Source organism: Nicotiana attenuata, unplaced genomic scaffold, assembly GCF_001879085.1.
Source record: "Nicotiana attenuata strain UT unplaced genomic scaffold, NIATTr2, whole genome shotgun sequence".
In the NCBI taxonomy this organism is placed as follows: Eukaryota; Viridiplantae; Streptophyta; class Magnoliopsida; order Solanales; family Solanaceae; genus Nicotiana; species Nicotiana attenuata.
Window position 1 is genome coordinate 251,074 of NW_017671032.1, and position 24,362 is coordinate 275,435.

The following is a 24,362-nucleotide window of genomic DNA, read 5'->3' on the forward strand; positions in this document are numbered from 1 at the left end:
CCTTCGGCACAATCCGTGATCTCCTCGCCCGGGGAAAGCACCTGTAATGCTGCCTCCTCTCCCCATCCGCAGTCTCTCCTCACCAACTCAACGTGCTCCTCCCTTATCAAATACATATTCTTCAAGATAAAGTCCCGCGGGTCCTGAGCACTAGGAGTGGAACTCTCCCCTCTCTGCCAGGCAAACCCCGAAGTAGTAGTCATAGCTTCGGCAAGACTAGAGGAACTAAAGCGGGAACCTATACAAACACTCTGGTGCTAAGGTAACGAAGGGATCGATGCCGAAATAGAAGGAAATATCTAAAAAAATGGGATCTCCCAAGAGGTGGAAGCTACCCCATATATACGTGGAAGAAGCAACGGTCCGCCTGCCCGAGAAATGCCCCAGGAGGCCAATGACTTCGAATGCAAGTCCCAAGGTGGTACCTGACCTCGAGGACCTCCATCAACATGAAGCTAGTCTTAAAGAAGCCACAACACCATCTCCAGTCCTGAGGTGGTACCCGACCTCGAGGACCTCCATCAACATGAAGTTCGGCTTTAAGAAGCCAATGCCATCATCTCTAGTCCCGAGGTGGTACCCGACCTCGAAGACCTCCACTAAAAAGATGTTAGGCTCCGGAAAACCTCCAACACCATTGAAGAGCTCAAGATAGTGGCCGAACTCGAAGGATCCCACCGAGAAGAGGAACAGGCACTTCAAGCTCCACCCATAAAGGCTCGACCTCGGGACACCACCTAAATCCGGATAACCCCTCATCTGGAAACTATCTACAACGACTTAAAAGGTTATCTACGCCAAACTCAAAACAAGTTTCCATGTTCCCAAAGCTAACTCTCACTCAGAGACCATTCTCAAAGGTTTCGGGGCTCAAGGTATTATTTTCATGTAACCCAGTGTGAAGGTCCCGACGGCCTGAGTCTATCGGACCAATTCAAGCCTGGTCCGAGGAACAATGGAGGTGCCATTTTTTATTAACCAAAGGCCAGAAAGAATACTCACACACGGGTTAGATATCGACAATGATCAGCAGAAGCATACATTTGGAATCTCCACAATGTTAAAGGAAATGGCAAGCATCAAAGACGAAAATCAAGAAAGTGTCTTTATATTCATAAACATTTGCTTACAAAAGCCCACAAGGGGTCCTTACATATGATTACAAAGGCCCACAAGGGGTCCCCACACAGAAACAAAGAAGTGAAAGGGTATGCGCCTAAGACCTATTCTACCCTCGAATGTTCATCTTCGGTAGAAGCATCCCCGAACGCCGCCTCCTCGAACTTGCATCCTCGAAGGTGATACCTTCGGCCGCCACCTCCTCTAGGTTCCCAGCTCGATCCCTTGGAATAGCATTTCCGAGGGAAAAGATGAAGAAGAGGAAAGAGGGAGGACGCAGAAAAGGCAGAAAAAAGAGACATAGCCCGCCGAAGTCAAAGGTTGAAGATCCAACGGGCCCCAGTCTCGACAGCCAGTTGTGCATTTTATCCCTTGGGAAAATAACCCAAGGAATGAACTGCCACACCAGGCAAGGGTAGGAGAGTGAGTAGCGGTATATAATCCGAACGCTCTTCCGAGCAACGGTATATAATCTGAATGCCTGTCTAGACCAGAAGAGGACGGCCCCCTATGTATCATCGTCTTGAGTCAATGACAGCAGTAATAGATGCCGTAATAACAACACCAGTAGCATCGAGACAGTATAGTCTCGTTCGACAGGGAGAGGCTCGGGCAAGAGGCCACTACGCAGCTGATAAGAATGCTGCCACACAACCTTAAGGCCATGAGCCCCAAACATGGTGGTTAATAATGAAGGAAGATGGTGAGAAGGTAGTGAAGAGAAACGGATGAAGGGATGAAAGAAAACACTTAGCTGAAGAAATAGCACCAGAACACCCCCCATTTTTACGGGGGAGATCGCACGACCTTCGATGCCTTAGAAAGACGCATCGGCAGGCGCAATCAATGCATCCTTGAAGACCGAATCGACGGCGGTACTGTCACTTTGAAGAACGGGAATCTGCAATGCATTGAATGGCACCGAAAAGACAAGCCCGTGGGATGTCCCAATTATCGTAAAGCCTCACGTCGTAGGTTGCATCACCATTATGGCATTGTCGTAGAGAGCCCGAAGAGTCGGGTGTCGAAATCATTTCCTATCGCTTTGTTCTAGGAAACGTGGAGACTATCTATATACGGCAAAATCGAAGGGTCCAATTTTTCGTCATCGAGGATGTCCGGAAGATTGCCTCGAAGCCTCGAGGCTGCAAATATGCGCTCAAGTCTTTTTCTTCGGAGCTCGTCGACACCAAGTCTGAAGAAAATATCGGCCGAGACTAGAATAAAAATGGGGAGTCCCCAAGACGCGGCTAAGTCTGACAAAACCTAGCCGGGCTACCCTGAACCCTAATCGGGGTGTCACATCCAGCCGTCCCATCTCAACACCTTTACAGCTAATGTATGCCTTACTGTATGAACTTCCCCCTTCTATATAAAGGGGATTCCTACTATTTTTGTAGACAACTGATGTTGCAACAACTACTCTACATGAAATATATGATAACTCTCTCTCTCTTTTCTCTCTAATACACTCTCTCGATATTCTTGCTCTATTTTATCATCTTCATACTTGTTCTTCATTTATTGCTTATCATTGGCCATAAAGAGCCTCCTTTAATATTATTACATCTGTTAGCCCTTCCCCGACTGCCCCTGATAGCTCGAGCCCGAGCTCGGGAATCGACCCCGAGGCCCTAAGCCGTCTAGCTCGAGGCCCTGAATGCCTGTCTTTCGGTTCGATTACGACTTCATTTTAGCTCGCATCTCATCCTTGAACTTTTCACACATCATCAACTACTCCACAACTAGCATAAAAATAGATCACGTATTTTTAGAGTCCCATCAACTAATTTAATTGTTATTACCATTTTCACAGTAAACAACTTTGTATCTCAAAGAAGTTTGCTATCAAACGAACTCTACACTTACAATCTTATGTAAGCGGCTCTAGGGCCAAAGTACCCCGAAAATACTCGAGGACTGACGCTGTCAGTCAATACATCCGAGTCATCGACAGTTCGGACTCATAAGACCTTAAAGAGGCACCCCCTCGGAACACCCCTCGAAACAAAGGCCAATATACTCGGGGACTAACTTTACGAACAAGTTCGGAAAGTTATCGGGAAACAAGTCCAAGTGACAAACCCAAAGGCTACGGCCATACTAAAGGCTACGTCCATATTAAAGACTACGGTCACAATAAAGGATACGGCCAAATAATGCGATTCGGAGGTGTCCGATTTTCGCTATAAATTAAAGGCCTTCAAACATTGAAAAACTGGTAAAATTAGGTTATCCCCGACTAAAGCAAAATATAAAGGGCTTCGATAAATTTGGCCCCCCGAGAAATTTATGGGCTTCGATAAATTCAGCCCTCGAATAATCCAAAGGCTTCGATAATACCATCCTTCGGAAAACCCAACAGGTACAAAAACACATGTTAAGGCATAACTAAAATTCCACTAAGTCTTTTAGCCAAAATGAGGGAAAAATTTTATAGCCATTTTAGAGGCCGAAACGGCCCAACTTAAAGAGCCTACGGGCCGATGTATAAGAGCCTAAGGACTAACTTAAAAGAGCTTAAGGGCCAAAAGCTTATAAGAGTCCGAGACTTCATTCTCACTCAACTCGAACTCAAAGGCCCCATTGTTCCGAACTCGCATAAAATTAATTTCAAGATTAGGTCAAGGACCGTCTAAAACCTTACGAGGTATTACCTTGAGCAATAAAAACCTAAGGGTTTATTACAAATCTGAACCGATGCTCGAACTAAGTATTTGAATCATCGAAATTTTCCACAAACGGGGATAAAATAAAATTCAACACAAATCAAAGATAGAGAGAAAAGATACTATGTATTCATAAGGGAAAGTTACAAAACATTTACAATGCCCACAAAGGGCCCACTCTCAAAAAAGAAACCTAATCTATTTGTGGGGTCACGCCCCCGGGAGTGTCGTCTCTAGAACCAGCATCTTCAGCGGCTCTATCTTCGGGAGTTTCCTCTCCTTTGGGAGTATCTTTTTTGCCTTCCTCGTTTGCGGAGCCACTCACCACATCCTCGTCATTGGAGGAGACGAGGAACCTAGCATCGGTTTCCCGCGCCTTTGCCTAAGCTATCTCCCCGGCAAGATCGAACCATCGAGCATGGATTTCTTCAAGAGTCTCCCTATGGGCTTGGCACTTAGCCAATTCATTCCTTCGCCTCCCTCGGTTGGAGGCCTCCTTCAACTCAGCTTGAACGGTCGCAGTTTCCCTCAAGTATATACAATGGATTTATCAGCCACATCATACGTCTTCTCAGCTTCGACTTTGGCCTGTACAGCTTCAGCCTTAGCCTGTGCAGCTTCGACCCTGGCTTTAACCTGCTCAGCCTCCAACCCCTCAATTTTCCTGGCCTGAGCCAGACCCTTCGCTTTAACGCCTCGGAGCTGAGCTTCAGCCAAGGCCAGTTGGGCCGTAACAACTTCCTTGTCGGCAGCAAGTTGATCCATGTTCTTCTTCCACTGATGAAAATCAGCCCAAACTTGATCTACCTCGCCCCGGAGCTGCCCAATCATATCTAGCTTTTGCTGCAGCTGAGATATCGAAGTATTAGCCTCCAAAGTAGGGCCAAGAAGGCCGAACTTTGTTAAAATCACAATTACCTGCTCATCTAGCTCGGACTCGCTTTTTTGAGTTTTGGCCAATGCGGTTCGGAGATCCTTAAGCTCCTCTTCCTTCTGGAAATAGAGGAGCCTCAAGGCCTTCTCTTCACCTGAAACCTTCTTGAGCTCAGCCTCACATTGGCTCGCTCAGCTCTAAACTTCACAATGACCTATAAGTGAAATGGAGACATATCAGTCAAAAGAAAAGAAAGGAAGAAAAATTTATAATAAAAGGGCAAGTTCTTACCCGGAAAAGGAGATGTTGAGCCTCTTTGAAAAAGGAGGATGCATCATTAAAGTCATTGGTATGCTCAATCCCAGTATAGCAACCCTGAAAAGGATCATCCTTGATGACCTTATTTGGGTCGGGCATACGCATTGCGTTGGCTTCTTCAATTGACCCCTTAGAATAAGTTGGAAATGAAAGGGAGTGACCCGTTGTCGCGGCCCCGATATCTTCACTCGGGGCGATCTCATTATCATTGGGGGTCTTAGCATTTATCCCCTCCGGTATAGTTTTTGAAGGCGGAGGGACAATCTCGACCTCAGGGGATGCAGGGGCCTTGCCCGTTTCTTCCTTCGGGGCATCCTCACCACAGGACGAGGTTTCCGGTTCAGAAGGCTTGGAGACCTCGAGTGTCTTCCTGGTTCGAGTCACCAGCGCCGACTCTTCATCATCATTTTCTCCATTATCCCGGGAGTCATGGGCCGAGTCTGCGCCCCTTTGAGCAAATCTTTTCCGCAGCCTTCGAGCGGGGGTTTTCTTGTCTTGAGAGTCTTCGGTTTTCGAGACCCTTTTTCTTTTGTTGTCCTTCTCGGACTTTGGATTTGAAGGCTTGGTTTTTTCCCGGGCGGAGCCGGCCTCATCTCAAATGCATCACCAAGGCCTGCACATGCATAGTGCGAGTAAGTAAGAACGCCGCCAATATATGGCAAGTGTTGAAACTACTGAAAGGCACTTACCGTGGTTCTTGGCCTCCCACTGGCCGCTGATAATTCACACCACTTGCGCTTGTCGTAGGATGAAGTGGCAGCTAACTTCCGGACCCAATCCTCGATGTCGGGCACCGTTGGAGGCGCCCAAGCATTGGCTTCCAGAAGAAGGATAGCAACGTTATGAAACATAGAAGCAGAATATAAATAGCTACAGGGAATACGAACTCCACTTACGGTTAAAGTTCCACCTCTCCAGAAATGGCATTTTATCCTCGGGAATGACGTTCGAAGTTCTTACTCTAAAAAACCGGCTCATCCAACCCCGATCTTTGGGTTCGTTAGTGCTGGCAAAGAAGGATTTCGTTGTTCGCTGTTGTAACTTGATGATCCCTCGGAATAACTGGGGCCGATACAGTTGAATCAGGTGGCTGAGGGTGAAGTCCAAACCCTTGGCCTTTTCAGAAAAATATCGCAACATGACCACGATACACCAGAAGGAAGGGTGAATCTGACCGAGGGTGACTTTGTACGTTTTGTAGAAGTCGATCACTACCGGATCGAGGGGACCCAGTATGAAGGGGTAAGTGTAAACACTCAAATACCCGTCCTTGTGGGTAGTAATGCTTTCATCGGGGCTCGGGATCTGAACCTCAACCTCATCTCCCCAGCGACATTCCTCCTTTACTTCCTTGGTGAGCTGCTTCGTTGTCAAGCTAATGTATCGGGATACGTGCTCGCATCGGCCTACGACATTAGGAGGATTCTCGATACTGAAATCTTTCTTAATAATGCAATTACCGGGGGTAATTTCCTTAAGCGTTGGCGGCACCACCGGTTTGGCCGGTCGGGAGGCAGAAGAAGATGATGCTTTATCCTTTTTAGGAACCGTCTTGGAAGTTTTGGCCATGGTTATGAGCTAAGTGTTACAGGTGCACAGGGATGTGGTGTTTCCGGCTAGAGCTTGGCGTTTTTCCGGTGCTTCAAGAGGCGGACGGAATGAGTGATTGGAGAAAGCGAAAAAAATGGGAAAGGATTGAAGTAAGAGTAAAGTATTTTATTTAGAGCAATCACCTCATATTTATAGAAGGGCAGCGACGGTTCGGCGACATTGGAGGCCGACCAATACTGGCATGCATTCAATGCTTTTGGGGAAATGGACCGACGGGACGTTTAGATCACTTCGAATGCTTGCATCATGGGGATGACATAATCACTAAGGACTTCGGGAATCCAAATCGTTTCATATCATTTCATTCTAAGAAACGCGGGGACTATCTGTATACGGTAGAAATTGGAGACCTCGATTTCTAAGACTGGATTATACTCCGAGTCCGAATTCTGGAAGTTTGAAGTAAGAATCAAGCCAGGCCCGAATGAGCGCACCTCGAGAAGCAAATCAGGGTCCCGTCATGATCTACCTCAAGGGCAGTACAATTTCGAGGGCACTCAAGAAAGAGCGTGAATTTCTCAAGGACACATGGGTCATGGCATAAATTTTAGGATAAGGTTTGTAGGAAACAGTACAAGTCCGTACTAGGTCGTTATACAGTTATACCAATAGAATTCTTTACCATAATTGGAAATTTATTGTATTAGGATTTTCCCCTCGTATATAAAGGGGGCCCCTATCATATGTAAAAGGGATCAATTTCTCTGCAATAGAACATTCTGCCCTGCTTTTCTTGCTTGCCGTGCTCAACAATTGTTCTTCAGCTTTATTATCTTTACTTTATTGTTCTTAGCTCACCTCGAGGCCCCTGAGATAATCGAGCTCGAGGTCCTTATTGCTCTAACAATACCGGTTTGGTTCATCAATTCTTCTTACTTAAGCTTAATATTATTCGTATATTCACTAGTATTGAAATAAATCACATATCCTTAAAATCACAAATTATATTTAATCGTTACTCGTATTTTTCGAGGTAAACAATTTTCTTATATTCAGAAGCTGCATGGGAGATTTGAGTCATCTCGAGGTGTATAAACTTGACTAGACTGTTTCTGTCGTAAGAACTAAAACTGTTAATATCATCATATAATTAAACTCACCACCATTTGTCACGATAGCTCAGCCAATAATGTAGTAGAAATCATCGGTGTTATAGTTGGGTAAAGAGACCATATAAAAGATGAATAAGAAAAATGCTTCTTTTTCTGAAAAATATATATCTATAATTTACTACACGCTTAATGGAGAACATGGTATTTTAATAGTCACCACATAGTGTTTTGAGGCTTTGTAAGATTCTGTCAATTGGGCACAAAAAGAAAGTGATGGAAATCCAAAAAACATGCACCTGCGAGGCTGTTTCACTTACAGATTCGACACATACCTGATTAGAACTAACACTTACCTAAAGCTTACGCTCCCCTCTCATAATACCTAACATTGAGAGAACATACTTTTTGTGCTTATCCAGCTCAGATGTCCTTTTATTAGGTATTGGGAATTCATAGACCCAATTAATTCAGATTTGTCTCGACTAGGACTCTATTGGCTCAACTAATTCATATTCGTACTGGATGGCCTAGGGATAACACGCAACCCATACATAATCAAAAGGTTTTCTATTGCTAGATTTCGAACATGAGATATTTCGTTAAGGATAAAGGGAGACCAACCATCCTACGAAGTATGACATGATTGTGCATGCTTGTAGTACTAGTAGTAGAGCTAGAAAGTCAAATTTTTTCGGCAATCTCTTCTTTCTGTTTTGTAGGCACTTGATTGCCTCCACCTCCCAGAGCTTTATCAGCCATAGTTTGTGCTGATGACCCCTATGAAATGTACTAGGCAAATTTTTGCAATCTTCTTTTATTCCCTTTAGATTGGCAACCACTTAGTTCCATGAAATAACATCATAAATACTATAGTTAGCATTCAAAGGATGATAAAAGGTCAGTGAATGTTCCTTGTTTAATAAATTTCACTTACAGAAGAATGCCTTACAACACTAAGGATAGAAATTTTGAAAGGAGAACTAAGATTAAGTTGTAGTAAGATACTTTTGTTGGGAGTGTGTGAACAAAGTTCCACATGGAAAGTAGAAAAGAAAAATAAGCTACTTATAAGGAGTTAGATACTCTTAAAGGTGTGAGGCCTTTTGGGGAAAACCGTGCGTGCTTGGCCTAAAGCGGACAATTTCACACAATGTTAAGAGTATCTCTGAGCTGTTTTTGCCCAACAACTGGTATTAGAGCCAATAGTTTGGCAGGACTATGGAGATGGAGGAGTGAGGCGTGGGGGCCCGGGTTAGTACTTTTGCCCTTCTATGGGGTTTACGACCTTTACCCGTAGCTTTGAAGACACATACATAGCCTTTGGGCTTCGATGACCGCAAATACACAAGATCATACAATCTCTCACGGGGTTGTATTATGCTTACTCATTTCCTACCTTGCCTGGTACTGATATACATATGCTCGGTGAGTATGAGAGATATTTCACAATGGTTGTTTTCGTGTTGTGAGGATAACTAATATTTGCACGACGTGTGTGTCCGTGCAGTTCTATATGATATTGGCATGATGGTTGTTTCCGTGATATTTGATATGAGATTGGCACGACGTGTGTTTCCGTATAGGTGAGAGTGAGAGTTCATGGCATGATGGGTGTTTCCATGTAGGTGAGGATGAGGGTCATGCATTTTATTACGTTTATCCTTTCCTCGTATAAACATATGTGCATCTTTCCATACTCGTTGTTGTTACATCTATGCTTTCTACCTTGTTTGTTATTGCTACATCTGTGCTTTCTACCTTGTTTGTTGTTGTTACATCTATGCTTTCTGCATTGTTTGTTACTGTTGCCTTGTTGACTTGTTTGTTGGTTGTTACTATTTATGTATGGATTGCTATCATGGGAATGGGCTGCACACTGCAACGATATTATGGCCATTGCCCGGGTATCACACTGCAACAGTATTATGTTGGATTCGGTTACACGCTACAACTAGTATTATGATGGATCGAGTTGCACGCTGTAATGGTATCATGTGGGTTCGGGTTGCATGCTGCAACGGTACTATGTGGGATCGGGTTGCACACTAAAATGGTATTATATATGATTTTGTTGAGTTGAGCGAGTAACATGTAATATGCATATTTGTGCATTCATACACGCAACCTACATACTTAACACCTCTATACACTTTTTGATACATTATTACATACACATGGGACTTGTTAATGCACTGTTGAACAGTTGGGAGTGTCAGATTGATGTACAAAAAGAGTAACCCCCATACCTTGATATATCGGAATCATGTAACGGCATACGTAAAACTTATAAACAGTAATTAATATTGAATTGGAACCTTATCATGTGTATATACTCTACCCTCATGTAGGAGTATTTGAGTTAGTGCTAATGGGTGCATATCTTCTTTCGCATATGGATTTGGTGTATTCGGTACATGTTTTTGTCCTAGAAAGTTTGATGAGCATTCCGTCATCATTTTTCCCCTTAAAGTGTACCTTATTGTTGATATCCGTTCATTCTTTGACTTGTTTCTTGCTATTTTCTTCCTATTATTTTGTATGCTTATAAACTTCACATGGATAATAAGTGAGTATATTTTGTCCAAACCTCGTCATTGCTTCACCGAGTTTAGTGAAGATACTTAGTGAGTATATTGGGTTGTTCGTACTCATACTACACTTATGCACTTTGCATATAGATATCTTGGAGCTTAGCGGTTGCGACATTCGAGGATGCGCATTGGAGACTCCGGCGTTCCAGTTATTAGCTGCCATTTATTCAGGTTGCTTAGATTATTATTTTCCTGTTTTTGAATATTCAATTAGATTTGTATTTCTTCGCACCACCATTGTAAATCAAAATTGTACTGGCTCATGACTAGTACTATCAGTCCATGGGAATAGTTATATCAAATTTTAACATTCTTTTTCAATATTTATTGAATGATTTCGTCTTAGTCTATGTTATTTATTGGTTGGCTTACCTAGCAGATTGGGTTAGGTTCCATCACGACTTGGTGGGATTTTGGGTCGTAACAAAATGGTAGATTACAACTAGAACGCTAGAACATCTTCATTGCTAGCCTTCGACTTCCACAATAGCTTAGCTCCGAAATCTGCCGCAAGGTGCTAATGCATATTATGAGTATAATCGATCACATGTACTCAGTAAGAATCAAGACTAACCTCAACGAAACAAAGGCGGGATTTAGTCAAAAGATACCCACTTTATATGACATATGCACCTCATAAGCCAGTACAATAATAGAGAAATAGCTAAGACACAACCAAGGAACATCAGATATCGATAATAAGGTACTCGATATAAGAAGAATGTAATAAACATGCTTTTCCAAATAACCAAATCGAAGCATATACAAATGTACCAAATACGCATCTGAGGAAAACTTACACCAAGTAGCTTTAACTCGAATACTTCTACCTGAATGCAGAGTGTTTATGCATGATATAGACAATATTTCGCATCAATTTCGAAATAGCAACTATATGAATGATCCTACATGTGTCTAAGATGTCCATGCATGATGAAGACTCAATATATACATCAATTTGACACCTTTCAAGTGCCCAACAACCCACTAATAAGTCTCATGCATATATATATATATGATGCATGAATATGCATATGCCGATGATATGCATGTATGTTTCTACATGATTCTAGAATGCCAATGCATGCTATGACATAAATATTCACTTAAGTAATTCAAGCTTGCACCTTTATGCCCAACTAATCAACGAATACCATCACAATTTGACACTTGTTAGTGTCTACCAATTGCGCCACCAAGAGAGAAGCATGGGAGGGAGACCCTGGGAGAATGGATCTATATCCACACACTGCACAGTAAAAATCTCATGCCATAATGTCAAGATCAATAATCCCAACCATGGAATCGTGATGGCGCCTAACACAGCTGGCTAAGCAAGCCAAGACTTAGCAATAATAAGCAAAGAACCTTTAACAGTTAGCAGCATTATAATAAATATAAAGAGATAAAACTCATAAATACACAACAGGGTTACGACTCAACATTGTCTAAACCTCTTCCTGAGATTTGGTATAAAAAGTATATGAGCTACTACGAGTACTAAATATAAATTCTACAAGAAAGTTCAATACTGTCTGGTGTAATAAACACTAATTTAAGGATATTAGGGGGACTCTGTGAATAACATGCATCACCGCCTCAAGTCTCCTGAATAGCCCGACATAATCTACTCAGCGAGCGATGCTGGGACCAACACCGTTATCTATACAAAAAGTACAAAAATGCAATATGAGTAAAAATGACCCTATATACTCAATAACTATCGAGACTAACCTGGATGAGATTGTGACGAGACTATGACAAGACACTTACTATAAACTTGTATAAGTATTAACCAGAAAGTAATATCAAAATAGAGAGATGGGTTAATTCTAGTATGGCGAAACGCACAACATAACATAACATAAAAGAGAACTAAAACGTATAATTCGCCAAGGAAATATTAACACGAACAAAAAAGGATAGGCCACCAAATATTCAAGAACTAGCCTCACACTTATATATATGACAACAAAGACTTTAACAAGTCATAAACACGAGAACAATAAAAAGGTGAAACAATCTAACATACCATAGTAGAGTAAGACAGGAAACGAGTAAAGGCATAAGGCAAGTAAAGGCATGAGACAGGTAAAAGCGTGAAGCATGTAAGGCATCTATATAATAACATGTAAGATCATGTAACAAGTAAGAGAATACAATGAGTAAAGGCATGAAACAAGTAGAAGCATGTGAAAAATAAGAGATGTAACAAGTAAAAGCATATATCAGTAGAAACATGTATCAAGTAAGAGCATGTAACAAGCATAAGCATAAAACAACTAAGTACATGGTATAATTAAAGGCATGAAATACACTAGTTCACCCAACATGCATAAATCCATACATATACACTCGTCACCTTGAATATACACCATCCCTACACATAGATGACGTAGTAATTAGACCAATCACATCCTAATCCCTCAAATCGAAGTTAAACACGATAATTAGCTCTTTACGGAACAAAATCAAAAATCCAACACAACTTTTTCTTCAGAACAAGCCTCCAAACCCCTCTAATCTAGTCAAATAATACCCAAATAAGTCAAAACAAGCTTTAAAAACTAGCCTAGGATAAAAAAGTTCGATCTTTACAATATTTGGAAAAATCAATAAAAAGTCAACTCGGGCCCCTTGCTAAAAATTTGAAATTAAGACCAAATACCGATTACCCATTTATCCCCAAGTTCAAATATGTAATTTGTTTCGAGATCAAACCTCAAATCAAGATCTAAATCTCTAAAATACAAAATCCTAAATTGCTACCCAAAAACCTTATTTCTACTCTATGAAATCCCACATTTATGGATTAGATCTATGGAAAGTGATGGATTTTTTTTTCCAAATAAGTTAACGTTACTAACCCTTGAAGTAGGGAAGAAAATCTCTTCGAAAATCGCTTCCCACAATGCTTACGTCTCAAAAATTGATTAAAGTGAGTAAATCTTGAAAGCTCCTATTTTACCTAGCTGCAGATACTGAACTTACGAACTTTTGTTTGCAATTGTGCAGCTATCAAATGTGAACCTGAAGTCGCAAATGCGAAGTGCCATCGAGGCTCAGATGTTGCAAGTGAGACACAAACATCGCAATTGCGAGGATCGCAAAATCGACTCCAACTTTGCAAATTACGAAGCTGGCCCTTTCCCTTCCCATTTCACAAATTCGAGGCTTCCTGTGCAAATGTGATCCTCGCATTTGCGAGAAGTTCATCGCAATTGCAATGACTGTAGCACCAAAAACACCAAGTCTTGAAAAATCATTTTGAAACAAATCTGAAAGTCACTAGAGCCCCTCGAGCCCACTCCAAATATCCAAATAAGTATAATAACCTCATATGAACTTGCTCGTAAGCTCAAAATATCAAAATAACATCTACAATAAAAATCAAGCATCAAAACTCAACTATTACAATATTCATAACTTCATATTTTAAACTTTTCACAGTATGTGCATAAATAGCCTCATATCACTCAGGACCCCAACCAAATATGCGCACAAGACCAAAATAATCATGCGAACCTATTGAAATCGTCAAAATACCGATCCAAGGTTGTTAACAAAAAATGTTGACATTTGTCAACTCCAACCATTTTCAAGTTCAAATTTAACATTTTCTTTGAAAAATCACATTTAAATCTTTCTAAATCCATAACGGACAATGCACACAAGTCATAAATAATCAAATAAAGCTATATAAGGTTTCAGATCATGAAACGGGGAGCTAGAACTCAAAACGACCTATCAGGTCGTTACATTCTCCACCTCTAGAAGAAAATTCATCCTCAAACGAACATAGAAATGTAGTTGAACTGGCAAAAAGATGCGGATATCTACTCCGCATATCGGACTCAGACTCCCAATTAGCCTCCTCAGTCGGCTGACCTTTCCGAAGCACCTTCACGCAAGAAACATCCTTATATCTAGGGGATGTGCATTTGGATCGGATATCCGAAATCCGAATCGATCCGCTCACTTTCAGATTTTGAAATTCGGATTTTGGGTCTTTGGATCAGATTTCGCATTCTATTTATTAGGATTTTGTATACCCGGATCGGGTTCGGATTAGTATAATTTTAACTTGATCCGACCTGAAATCCGAAATTATTAGGGCATGTATAAATACTAAACTTTAACTTTGGATAGCCAGTACTTCCTTTACATTTTCCTCCAAGTTATTACCTTTACGATAGTTGAATTTAGCTACATTGGAACCATAGTACCCTCATAACTGCATAAACCTGAATTTTTCTTGATGTATTGCCTCTTCTACAAAGAAAATATAAGTATGAGTTTTGCAGCTTAATGAGAAGCATAAACACTCGAATCTCCGAAGAAATATTTTCTTAGAGATGCAATGCTGATAAAAGGGATGAAAAGCAAAGAGATGTTTCTATTAGCACAGAACACAGAAGAAGCAGATAAGGCAGATGCATTAGCCAATTAGATTAGTAATAGCCTTAAAAATACGTATAATCCGACCCGAAAATACAAAATATGTATCCGATCCAAAGTTTAAAATTCGATTTGATCTGATATTAGTTCGGATCGGATTTAGATTGTATTTTGTATAACCCGAAATCCGAAATGTGCTAAAACCGATCCGATCTCATCCATGCACAACCTTACTTAGATCTCAACTTCCAAAACTGCCGATCTGCAATAGCTACTGGCTCTTCTTCATATGACAAGTTCTTATCAAGCTGCACTATGTTGATATCCAATATATGCGACTTGTTTTCATCATACACCTGAAGCACACAAATGTGAAATATCGAATGTACCCTTGCTACGCTGGGAGGCAATGCAATCATATAATCAACCTCCCCAACTCTCTCTAACACCTCAAATAGGCCAATAAGCCTCGAGCTCAACTTGCCATTCTTCCCAAATCTCATCATAACCTTCATATGCGAAACTTTCAAAAGTACCTTCTCACCCTCCATATAAGCCACGTCATGGACCTTATTGTCCGCATAACTCTTCTACCTACTCTACATTGTCCGAAGGCTATCCTAATTGATAGGGTCAAGAGAGCCAAGCATTGAGAAGGTCCTTCAGGGACCAAGTAGACTAAGAGATGTTCTTTACTGTTTTCTTTTAGCTTAGATTAAGATTTCGATGTAATAGGGCTAAATGCCATAAGTAACTTTATTATTATCAATTTAGTAAAAGTTTGTTTTGACTCATTTTTTGGATTAATGAAATGAAGCAAGTGGTTGCATCAATTTTCTACATGTCTCTCGCTTAGGCCTACCTCAGGCATGATGATGTCCCAAATTAGGACGTGAATTATTGCATGACTTTGTGAAACATGTTTAAATATTGCGAATATTTTATGATTTCACCTTGCTAACTTGATTGCGTTTTTGCTTTTTCTTTTCTTTTTGATCATTCCCCTTCCCAAAGTTTGGTTCGTGCATACTAGTATCATCAGCATACCACACCAGATCTAGAGGATATCCACTGAGCAGCCCCAAAGGCAATGGTAAACAAAAAGGGAAGATGGATGATTTAAGTGGTATCAGGAAAGACAATGCTACTATAGCGGAAAACGTTAAAACTTTAGATGGCCGAAGTACTCCGGGACAGAATGAGTTGATCTTACGTTTGGAGCAGAAAATCCTGGAACTACAAGGTGAGCTTGAGGAGGTCCGAAATTTGGCAAACCTCTCGCTTACTCTCAATGTTCCCAACATTAACCAGCAAAACCCGACTACCCAGAACCAAACACCACCGCAAAAAATACAAAACAAACACCCACCATCAAAATCCTCCCGCACCACCCTAGTATCCTGCACCTACCCAGAACCTTAACCCACCACCAGTACCAACCCCTCAACAACACCACCATCATCCATCCCAATACTCACAAACCACTACTTATCACACTCCCCAAAATGCACCACAACCTACTCCCGATCCCAAAAACTCGACCAACAACTACCCATATACCCAAGTTCCAGGAACCCATCAAAGTCATCCTATATAGGTAGAAACCTTACCTCATAACACATAGAACACCCTATACATACCCGAATCAACCGAGAAGGACGTGCTTATTAAAAACATGGCAGAGGAACTCAAGAAGCTCACTGGTAGAGTGTAGAGTGTTGAAGGTGGTAAAGGCGTTGAAGGTCTAAACTATGAGAACCTATGTACCCAGCCGGATGTGGAACTGCAGGAAGGTTATAAACCTCCCAATTTCGAAATGTTCGATGGTACTGGTGATCCGAAGGTTCATTTGAGAACATATTGCGATAAGCTTGTAGGAGTGGGGAAAAATGAACAAATTCGCATGAAACTGTTCATGTGAAGCCTCACATGAGACACCTTGTCTTGGTATATCAGTCAAAACCCAAAGAAGATGGTTAGTTGGGTGAGTATGGCATAAGATTTCATGGATAAATTCCGGTTCATCACAAAAAATGCACCAGACGTTTTTCACATTAAAAACCTCAAGAAGAAGCCAACAGAAACCTTCTGCGAGTGTGCTACTCGTTGGAGATCAGAGGCCGCAAAGGTAAGTGTGGCACTTGAAGAAGAACAAATAATTAAGTTCTTTGTTAGAGCACAAGATCTGCAGTATTACGGAGGTTCATGGTCATTGAAAATCACATGTTCTCCGACATCATCAAGCAAGGAGAAAGAATAGATGAAGGAACTAAGAATTGGATGGTGACAAATTTCAAGGCATTGCAGGCCACAAATAAAGCTTTGCAATCAAGAGATATTTCGAAGAAGAAAGAAGTGGGTGCTGTGATGGTAGCCCAAGGCCCTAAGTCTCCCCTCATATACCAAGCACCTCTACCCACATATCAACCCTCATCGCCAAGATACCAACACCCTGCTGCCACCTACCATACCTATAATACTGAACATGCATATTACCATTCACCACCGCCCGCCCGCCAAAACTACCCGAAGCCACGTCCAAATTTTGACCGCAGACTTCCTAGATAATACACCCCAATTGCTGAAACTATAGACCAATTGTATGAGAGACTAAAGGCCGCTGGTTATGTTATTCCCTTTCTTGCTGTTGTTATGGAAAATTCCTCCCAGTGGATCAACCCCAAAAAACATGTGCTTATCATGCATGCATGAAGGGTCATACTATTGAGAAGTGTCGCATGTTGAAAGACAAGATTCAGACGCTAATCGACACTAAGGTCATACAAGCAAAGAAAGCGGCACCAAATTTTCGTATCAACCCTCTCCCGAATCATAGAGGTGAGGGAGTGAACGTGATAGAAACTGACAAAAAATGGGATCAAGAGGGGTTCATTGGACTTATTCGAGAGTGAGATGCTCCTAAAACATCTGCGTTCACCCTCACGCCAGTTGTGGTACAAACCCAGACGCCATTTGAAGTCGAGGTAACTACACCCTTCACTATGATAGTAGCTCCCACACTATCTTACAAGTCTGATGTCGTCCTGTGGGATTACGTTGCGGAGGCAAGAAGAAAGGGAAAAGCAAAAAATTGAGGAAATAGGTGTCGCGCAAGGTATGACTAAAACTGGCGAAGCTTATACACCTAAGAACCTGGGAGGAACAAGCAAGGAAGTTGCACCTAAGCCGCCTGTTGTTGAGAATGGCACTGACGATCTTTAGAGAAAGGTGCAAACAAGGGAGTACTCTGTTGTTGACCACTTGAACAAAACTCCCGCTCAGATATCCATCTTATCACTACTGCAAAACTCGGACGCACAAAGGAATGCTTTGATCAAGGTGTTGAGTGAAGCTTGTGTACCCACTAGCATCACTAGTAGAGAGATGGCTAAAATGGTCGGACATGTATTGGAAAGTTACATAATCACTTTCCATGAAGATGAATTACCACCAGAAAGACTGAGTCACAATAAGGCATTGCACATTACAGTGCAATTTTAAGATAAGTTCATCGCCAAGATCTTGATAGACGGGGGTTCGAGTCTTAAGATATGTCCACTGGCCACTCTAAAGAGACTAGGTAAAAGTCTGCATGAGATATGAACGGGAAACATGAATGTGAAGGCATTTGATGGATCTCATAGAGCCATCATTGGAGAAATCAATCTCATTCTACAGATGGGTCCGACCTGGTTTGATATCGAGTTCCAAGTGCTAGGCATATCTACTACTTACAATCTATTGTAAGGACAACTCTGGGTATATACCGCCGGGGCAGTGGCCTCAACTCTGCACCAGGCTGTGAAGTTTGAGTGGAATCATCAGGAGGTGATCATCTATGGAGATGGAAGCAACCCTATCTACACCAACCAGACCGTTGCAGTTATCGAACACAGAAGAAAGCCGGATGGAGAAACATACCATCGTATTGAACGAGTCAACGCAATTCAAGGACCAATGGTTAAGCAACAAAATAGAAAGCATACTGTTGTGGATGGGGTATGAACTCGGCAAGGGTCTCGGCAAAAAGTTTAAGGGGATGACCAAATGCATTAACCACAATATCATGGCACGACTTTTGGACTTGGATATGAATACACATGGAAAGAGTACCAGGATCGGACACCAACATGGCATGCTCCTTATTATTCACTGGAACAACCCGTACCACCTCTGCACCAGACATTCCATCAGGCTGACATGATATGGGGATCTAATAAAATGAGGTTTTGGCTGGCATGGGGAAGTTGTTTCTAGATGAAGAAAACATGGACTGTAGTGCAATTGTTGAGGGGGAGAGGAGGAAGACCTTACCATTCAAACCATGGAAGAAGGAGTTGTTCTCAAGAACTCGACCGCTACACCATCCCTGACCCGTCGAGATCCTGGATAGCTTGGAAAATAATCATGAATTATTTTCAAATAGTATTAAGCATTCGAGACATATTTCAGTATCTTGTTTTGAAATAATTACTTGAGCCATCGAGTTGTACTTGTTGAAATTTTTAAAAGTTTTATTAATGCATTACTACTTTTTATATTTATTGTTATATTTCTATATTTCTTTTCAGCATATTTATTACATATCCTCATGAACCTACAATATGACACGTATGAGACAACGCAACATAAAGACAATGATTCGGAGGATCTAGAGGATGATATAATACCTGAGGTTGCTAACGAAGTAGAGGACTTTGAAAACAAACCAAAGTCTAATTTGGAGGAAACTAAGACCGTTTACTTAGGGGATTCCGAAACGATCAAGGAAACGCGTATAAGTATTCATCTATCACCGTCGGAGAAGGAGGAGTATATCATATTCCTAAAAGAATATGAAGACATCTTTGCATGGTCCTACAACGATATGGCTGGGTTAAGCACATCCATAGTAGCTCACAAGCTACCCCTCAATCCCATGTGTCCATTGGTAAAGTAGAAGCTCAGACAATTCAAGCCAGATATGAGTTTGAAGATAAAAGAGGAGGTCACCTAGCAAATCAAAGCCAAGGTTCTCCGAGTGATCGAATAACCGACTTGGTTAGCCAACATTATGCCAGTTCCAAAGAAAGATGGGAAAGTTAGAATATCTGTCGATTACCGAGATCTAAATAGAGCGAGTCCACAAAACACAGGTTTCCATGCACTAACATTATGGCAGAATATGAAGCCTGCATCCCGGGACTCAGGTTAGCCATTGACATGAACATTCAGGAGCTACTGGTAATCGGAGATTCAGATCTGTTGGTGCACTAGGTTCTAGGAGATTGGGCTACGAAGAACACTAAAATATTTCCATATTTGCACTGTGTACAAGAGCTGATTAGGAGGTTCACAAAGATAGAGTTCAAACATGTTCCAAGGATTCAGAATGAGTTTGTAGATGCATTAGCCACTTTGTCTTCCATGATACAACACCCAGCCAAGAAGTTCATTGAACCTATCCCAATAGGAATTCCTAAGCAGCCAGCTTATTGCACTCATGTTGAAAAAGAGATTGACGGAAATCTGTGGTTCCACGACATCAAGAAGTACCTGGAAAAGGGAGAATACCCAAAGACCGCTACCCATACTCAGAAGCGCACGATTCGCAGATTAGCCGATCGCTTCTTTCAAAGTAGAGGATTTCTGTATACAAGAACTCCTGACTTGGGATTACTCCAATGTGTCGATGGCAAGGAGGCATCCAGATCGCTTGAAGAAATACATGCCGGAACTTCCGGACCCCACATGAATGGTTTCATTCTGATACTAAGAGAAGGATATTTCTGGATGACTATGTAAACGGACTGCATCAAGTATGTTCATATGTGTCACCAATGCCAGATACATGCTGACATGATACGGGTACCACCCAACGAACTTAATGCAACAAGTTTGCCCTGGCCCTCCGCTTGGGGTATGTATGTCATCAAACCAATCGAGAACGCTGCTTCAAACGAACATAGGTTCATTTTGGTGGCCATAGACTACTTCACAAAATGGGTTGAAGTCGTATCTTATAAAGCCTTACCTAAGAAGGTTGTAGCAGATTTTGCCCGGGACCGCATCGTTTGTCGATTTGGAGTACCAGAGTCAACCATTATTGACAATGCCGCTAATCTCAACAGCGATTTGATGAAATCTATGTGTGAAACATTCAAGATCAAGCATCTGAAGTCTACAGCATACAAGCCGCAAATGAATGGAGCCGTAGAAGCCGCCAACAAGAACATCAAGAAGATATTGAGGAAAAGGGTTGACAATTATAAATAATGGCACGAGAAGCTACAATTTGCTCTACTTGGGTATCGTACCACAGTTTGCACATCAACTGGAGCAACTCCCTATCTAATGGTTTATGGTACTAAAGCCGTTATTCCCGCCAAAGTGGAAATCCCTTCCTTAAGAGTTATACAAAAAGCCGAGTATGAACAACTAGCTCTCATTGACGGAAAAATAATGAACACGGTATGTCAAGGTCAACTCTACCAGAATAGAATGGCAATAGCTTTCAACAAAAAGGTCAGGATGAGGTAATTCGCGCCGAGGCAATTGGTACTAAAGCAAATCTTCCCACATCAAGATGAAGCAAAGGGGAAATTCTCAACTAACTAGCAAGGCCCTTACATGGTTCACCGGGTGTTAATAGGAGGAGCCCTTATACTTGAAGAAATGGATGGAGAGATTTGGCCAAAACCTATTAATTCAGACGCAGTCAAGAGATACTATGTTTACGATTATATTTGCACTTTATATTTGATGTAACTGAACCATGCTTGACCTGATTCCCATTTAAGAGGGGATACGTAGGCAGCCCTGTGGGTTCGGTCAAATCATAATAAAATCTTCTTTTACCCTATGGTCAGAAATTGGAGCAAGATCTCGAGTTTGCCCGATCTCATCATGATTGGAACCGCCAAGGAATGTGTTTACAGAAGTATGCATTTAAACTGGGGCAGAATTTTGAGGAGGACCCTCAAAATTCTGAAGCAAGGAAGTGCAACGTCTCAAAATACATCACAGTCACCAGTTCATCTAAATTATTTGATCTCGTGCATTATCACATGTTTCAAATAACAACACTTCTACAATATTTTGTCAAGTGCGTGCATTTTTTTCAAAAATTTTGTTTCTATGGCAGTCAGACATTACCCAGGGTGACTCAAGCAGGGCCTCAAGACAAGAGTAAAGGCAAAGCAACGAATCAAGAGCACGAACCAACCGTCCCCACACAAAACTCACGATTTTTCTTTGGATACAGGCATAATGAACATAATAGGAACGTCCGCAAATACATACGCATAATAGGATAGCAATCTTGATAACGATAAACGTCGCCAAACGTGAGCACATCAATCTAAGAAATATTTTATCCTCTCGCACTTAGTCATTGCTTTTCCCGCATAGGGCTAAACACTGCCTTAATCATTGCATAAGGCTAAGCACTGCTTTCCTTTGCATGTGACTAAACATTGTCTCTACTCCTTGCATAGGGCTAGACACTTCCCTCACCTTGCATGAGATTGAGCATTGCCTCCATTATTGCATAAGGCTAAGCATTGCCTTTCCTTGCATGAGGCTAAGCACTGCCTCCATTATTGCACAAGGCTAAGCACTGCCTTTCCAACATGAGACTAAGCATTGTCTCTACTCCTTGCATAGGGCTAAACACTGCCCTCACTATTGCATAAGGCTAAACATTGCCTCTCCTAGCATAAGACTAAGCATTGTCTCCACTCCTTCCTTAGGCTAAGCACCGCCTCCATTATTGCATAAGGCTAAACATTGCCTTCCATTGCATGAGACTAGACACTGTCTCTGCTACATTTCATAAGACTAAGCACTGTCTCCTTCCTTCAGATAGGGTTAAGCATTGCCCTCATCTCATACAAGACTAAGCCTTGTCTTGTCTCGTCCCCGCATATGACTAAGCATCACCTACTTCCTTTATCAAACGATCGATATTACAACACACTTGCATTACATGGGCTGAAACATTGCCACATTGTCCGCAAGCGTCATAGTCCAGAGGCACCATCCTCATAGCCTAAAGACACCATGCCATGGCCTGATGATCTCTCAAAATTGCATATCATTATTCAAAAGAGTCATAGTCCAGAGGCACCATCCTCATGGACCGAGGGCACCATTCCATGGCCTTTAAATCCCTTATCATACACTTTATGGCCCAGGACATCATAGTCTAAGGTCATCATCCTAAAAGTCCAAAGACAACTCTCATGGTTAAATTTTTGCAATAACCCGTATATATCCGTATGCATCGTGTTTTCAGTTTTGCAGGTAACACAGGAGGTAACCATTATACAAACAGGAGCAATTCTCGCTCCGGTTTTCGTTCACAACATTCACATCCATGACTATCTCAAACGTAACCGATAGCCATTAATTTATAGCCCTTTGTCCCATAACTGCTCAAATACTCGCCTTATACATCTATAACATTAAAAAATGAATCCATAGCTCCACTTAAAATTATCCATTACCCACGTCAATATCACATCCAAAAGATCCTTTTCGAAACATACGACAACTTTGATAATAACTCCATCGGTTTCGTTCGTCATTGGATCCAGAACTACACACGACTTGATTCCCGTAACACTAGGGATATGCAGGCAACTCAAAAACCAGGGTTTGGCCCCCATTTTATCAAAACACATCATTCGTCACTCAATTCGGACAAAATTGGTCATCATTTTCTTTAGCTGACAACTCTTCCATCATTCCTGGGTAAAGATGGGCAGTTGTTAATACCCAATTTTGCCCTCATAGTATGTATACTTTCAAAACAGCATTTTGCATCATTACATAATTTACAATAGTTATGCAAGTATTTTCTATAATGTTTTATAATTTTAAAATCTTTAAAATTAATCTTCTTGCATTTAAATTACTTGAATATTTGTTAATTACCCCTTAAATTATTTTGTGATGACTTATCTATCCAAAGTTATTATATGCATCACCATATATGTTTCAAAATATTTTACTTTATTTTATATAAGTATAATTATATTTTTAAGCTATTTATATAATTTTGCAATAATTGCCTTTATGCTCTGCATAAGTACATCATATTACATTATTTGCACCCAAATAGCATTTTTATATTTTTGTAATTTTAAATTATTATATTTAGGCATGTTACTACACAAACAGTATTTTTATTATTTGTTAATTACTTTTTATAAATATATTCATAATATTTTCATGTATTTAACTTGTAGCCTAATTTGGACTCAATTCTGGACCAAATTAATGGCACAAATGTCCAAAACCTCTAAGCCCAACATCCTTTGGCCTAGACCAAACGACCCCTCGCCCAAACCCAATCAGGACCCGTTAGAAACGACCCGCCCCATTTTCTTATAACCGTAGCCGTTGATCTCGCAAGATCAACGGCCCATAATCACCCCTCTGCTTTTAATTAACCAAACCCCTAAAACCCTAAACCATTTTCCCCTAAGTTGAAACCCAAAAACACTCTCAATCCTCCTTTTATTTCTTCTCTGAAACCCTAATGTCCGCCTCCCTTAATTCTCTGTGACTCTTAACCCAAAATGCAATAAATCCATGATTCCCTTACCTTATACGTTTTGTCAGCTTGTTACTTACGTTATTTTGGCAATACCTAGTACTTGCCTATTTTTGGGAAGTACCAGGCCTTGAGTTATGAACAACCATCCTCAATCTTCGAGACTTAGACCATATTTCATCTATATACACT

The 24,362-nt window shown here is 41.2% G+C and overlaps 1 protein-coding gene across 1 annotated transcript; it reads right to left on the minus strand.

The window, feature by feature from the left end:
- Window positions 1-14,862: 14,862 nt before the first annotated feature.
- Window positions 14,863-15,183, minus strand: LOC109205394. The gene has a single exon (XM_019368104.1). The coding sequence runs from the start codon at window positions 15,181-15,183 to the stop codon at window positions 14,863-14,865; it is 321 nt and encodes a 106-aa protein (XP_019223649.1).
- Window positions 15,184-24,362: the final 9,179 nt, after the last annotated feature.

Bases quoted from the DNA above. Each gene is read 5' to 3' on its own strand.
- LOC109205394 (XM_019368104.1), bottom strand. From the start codon at position 15,183: ATGGAGGGTGAGAAGGTACTTTTGAAAGTTTCGCATATGAAGGTTATG.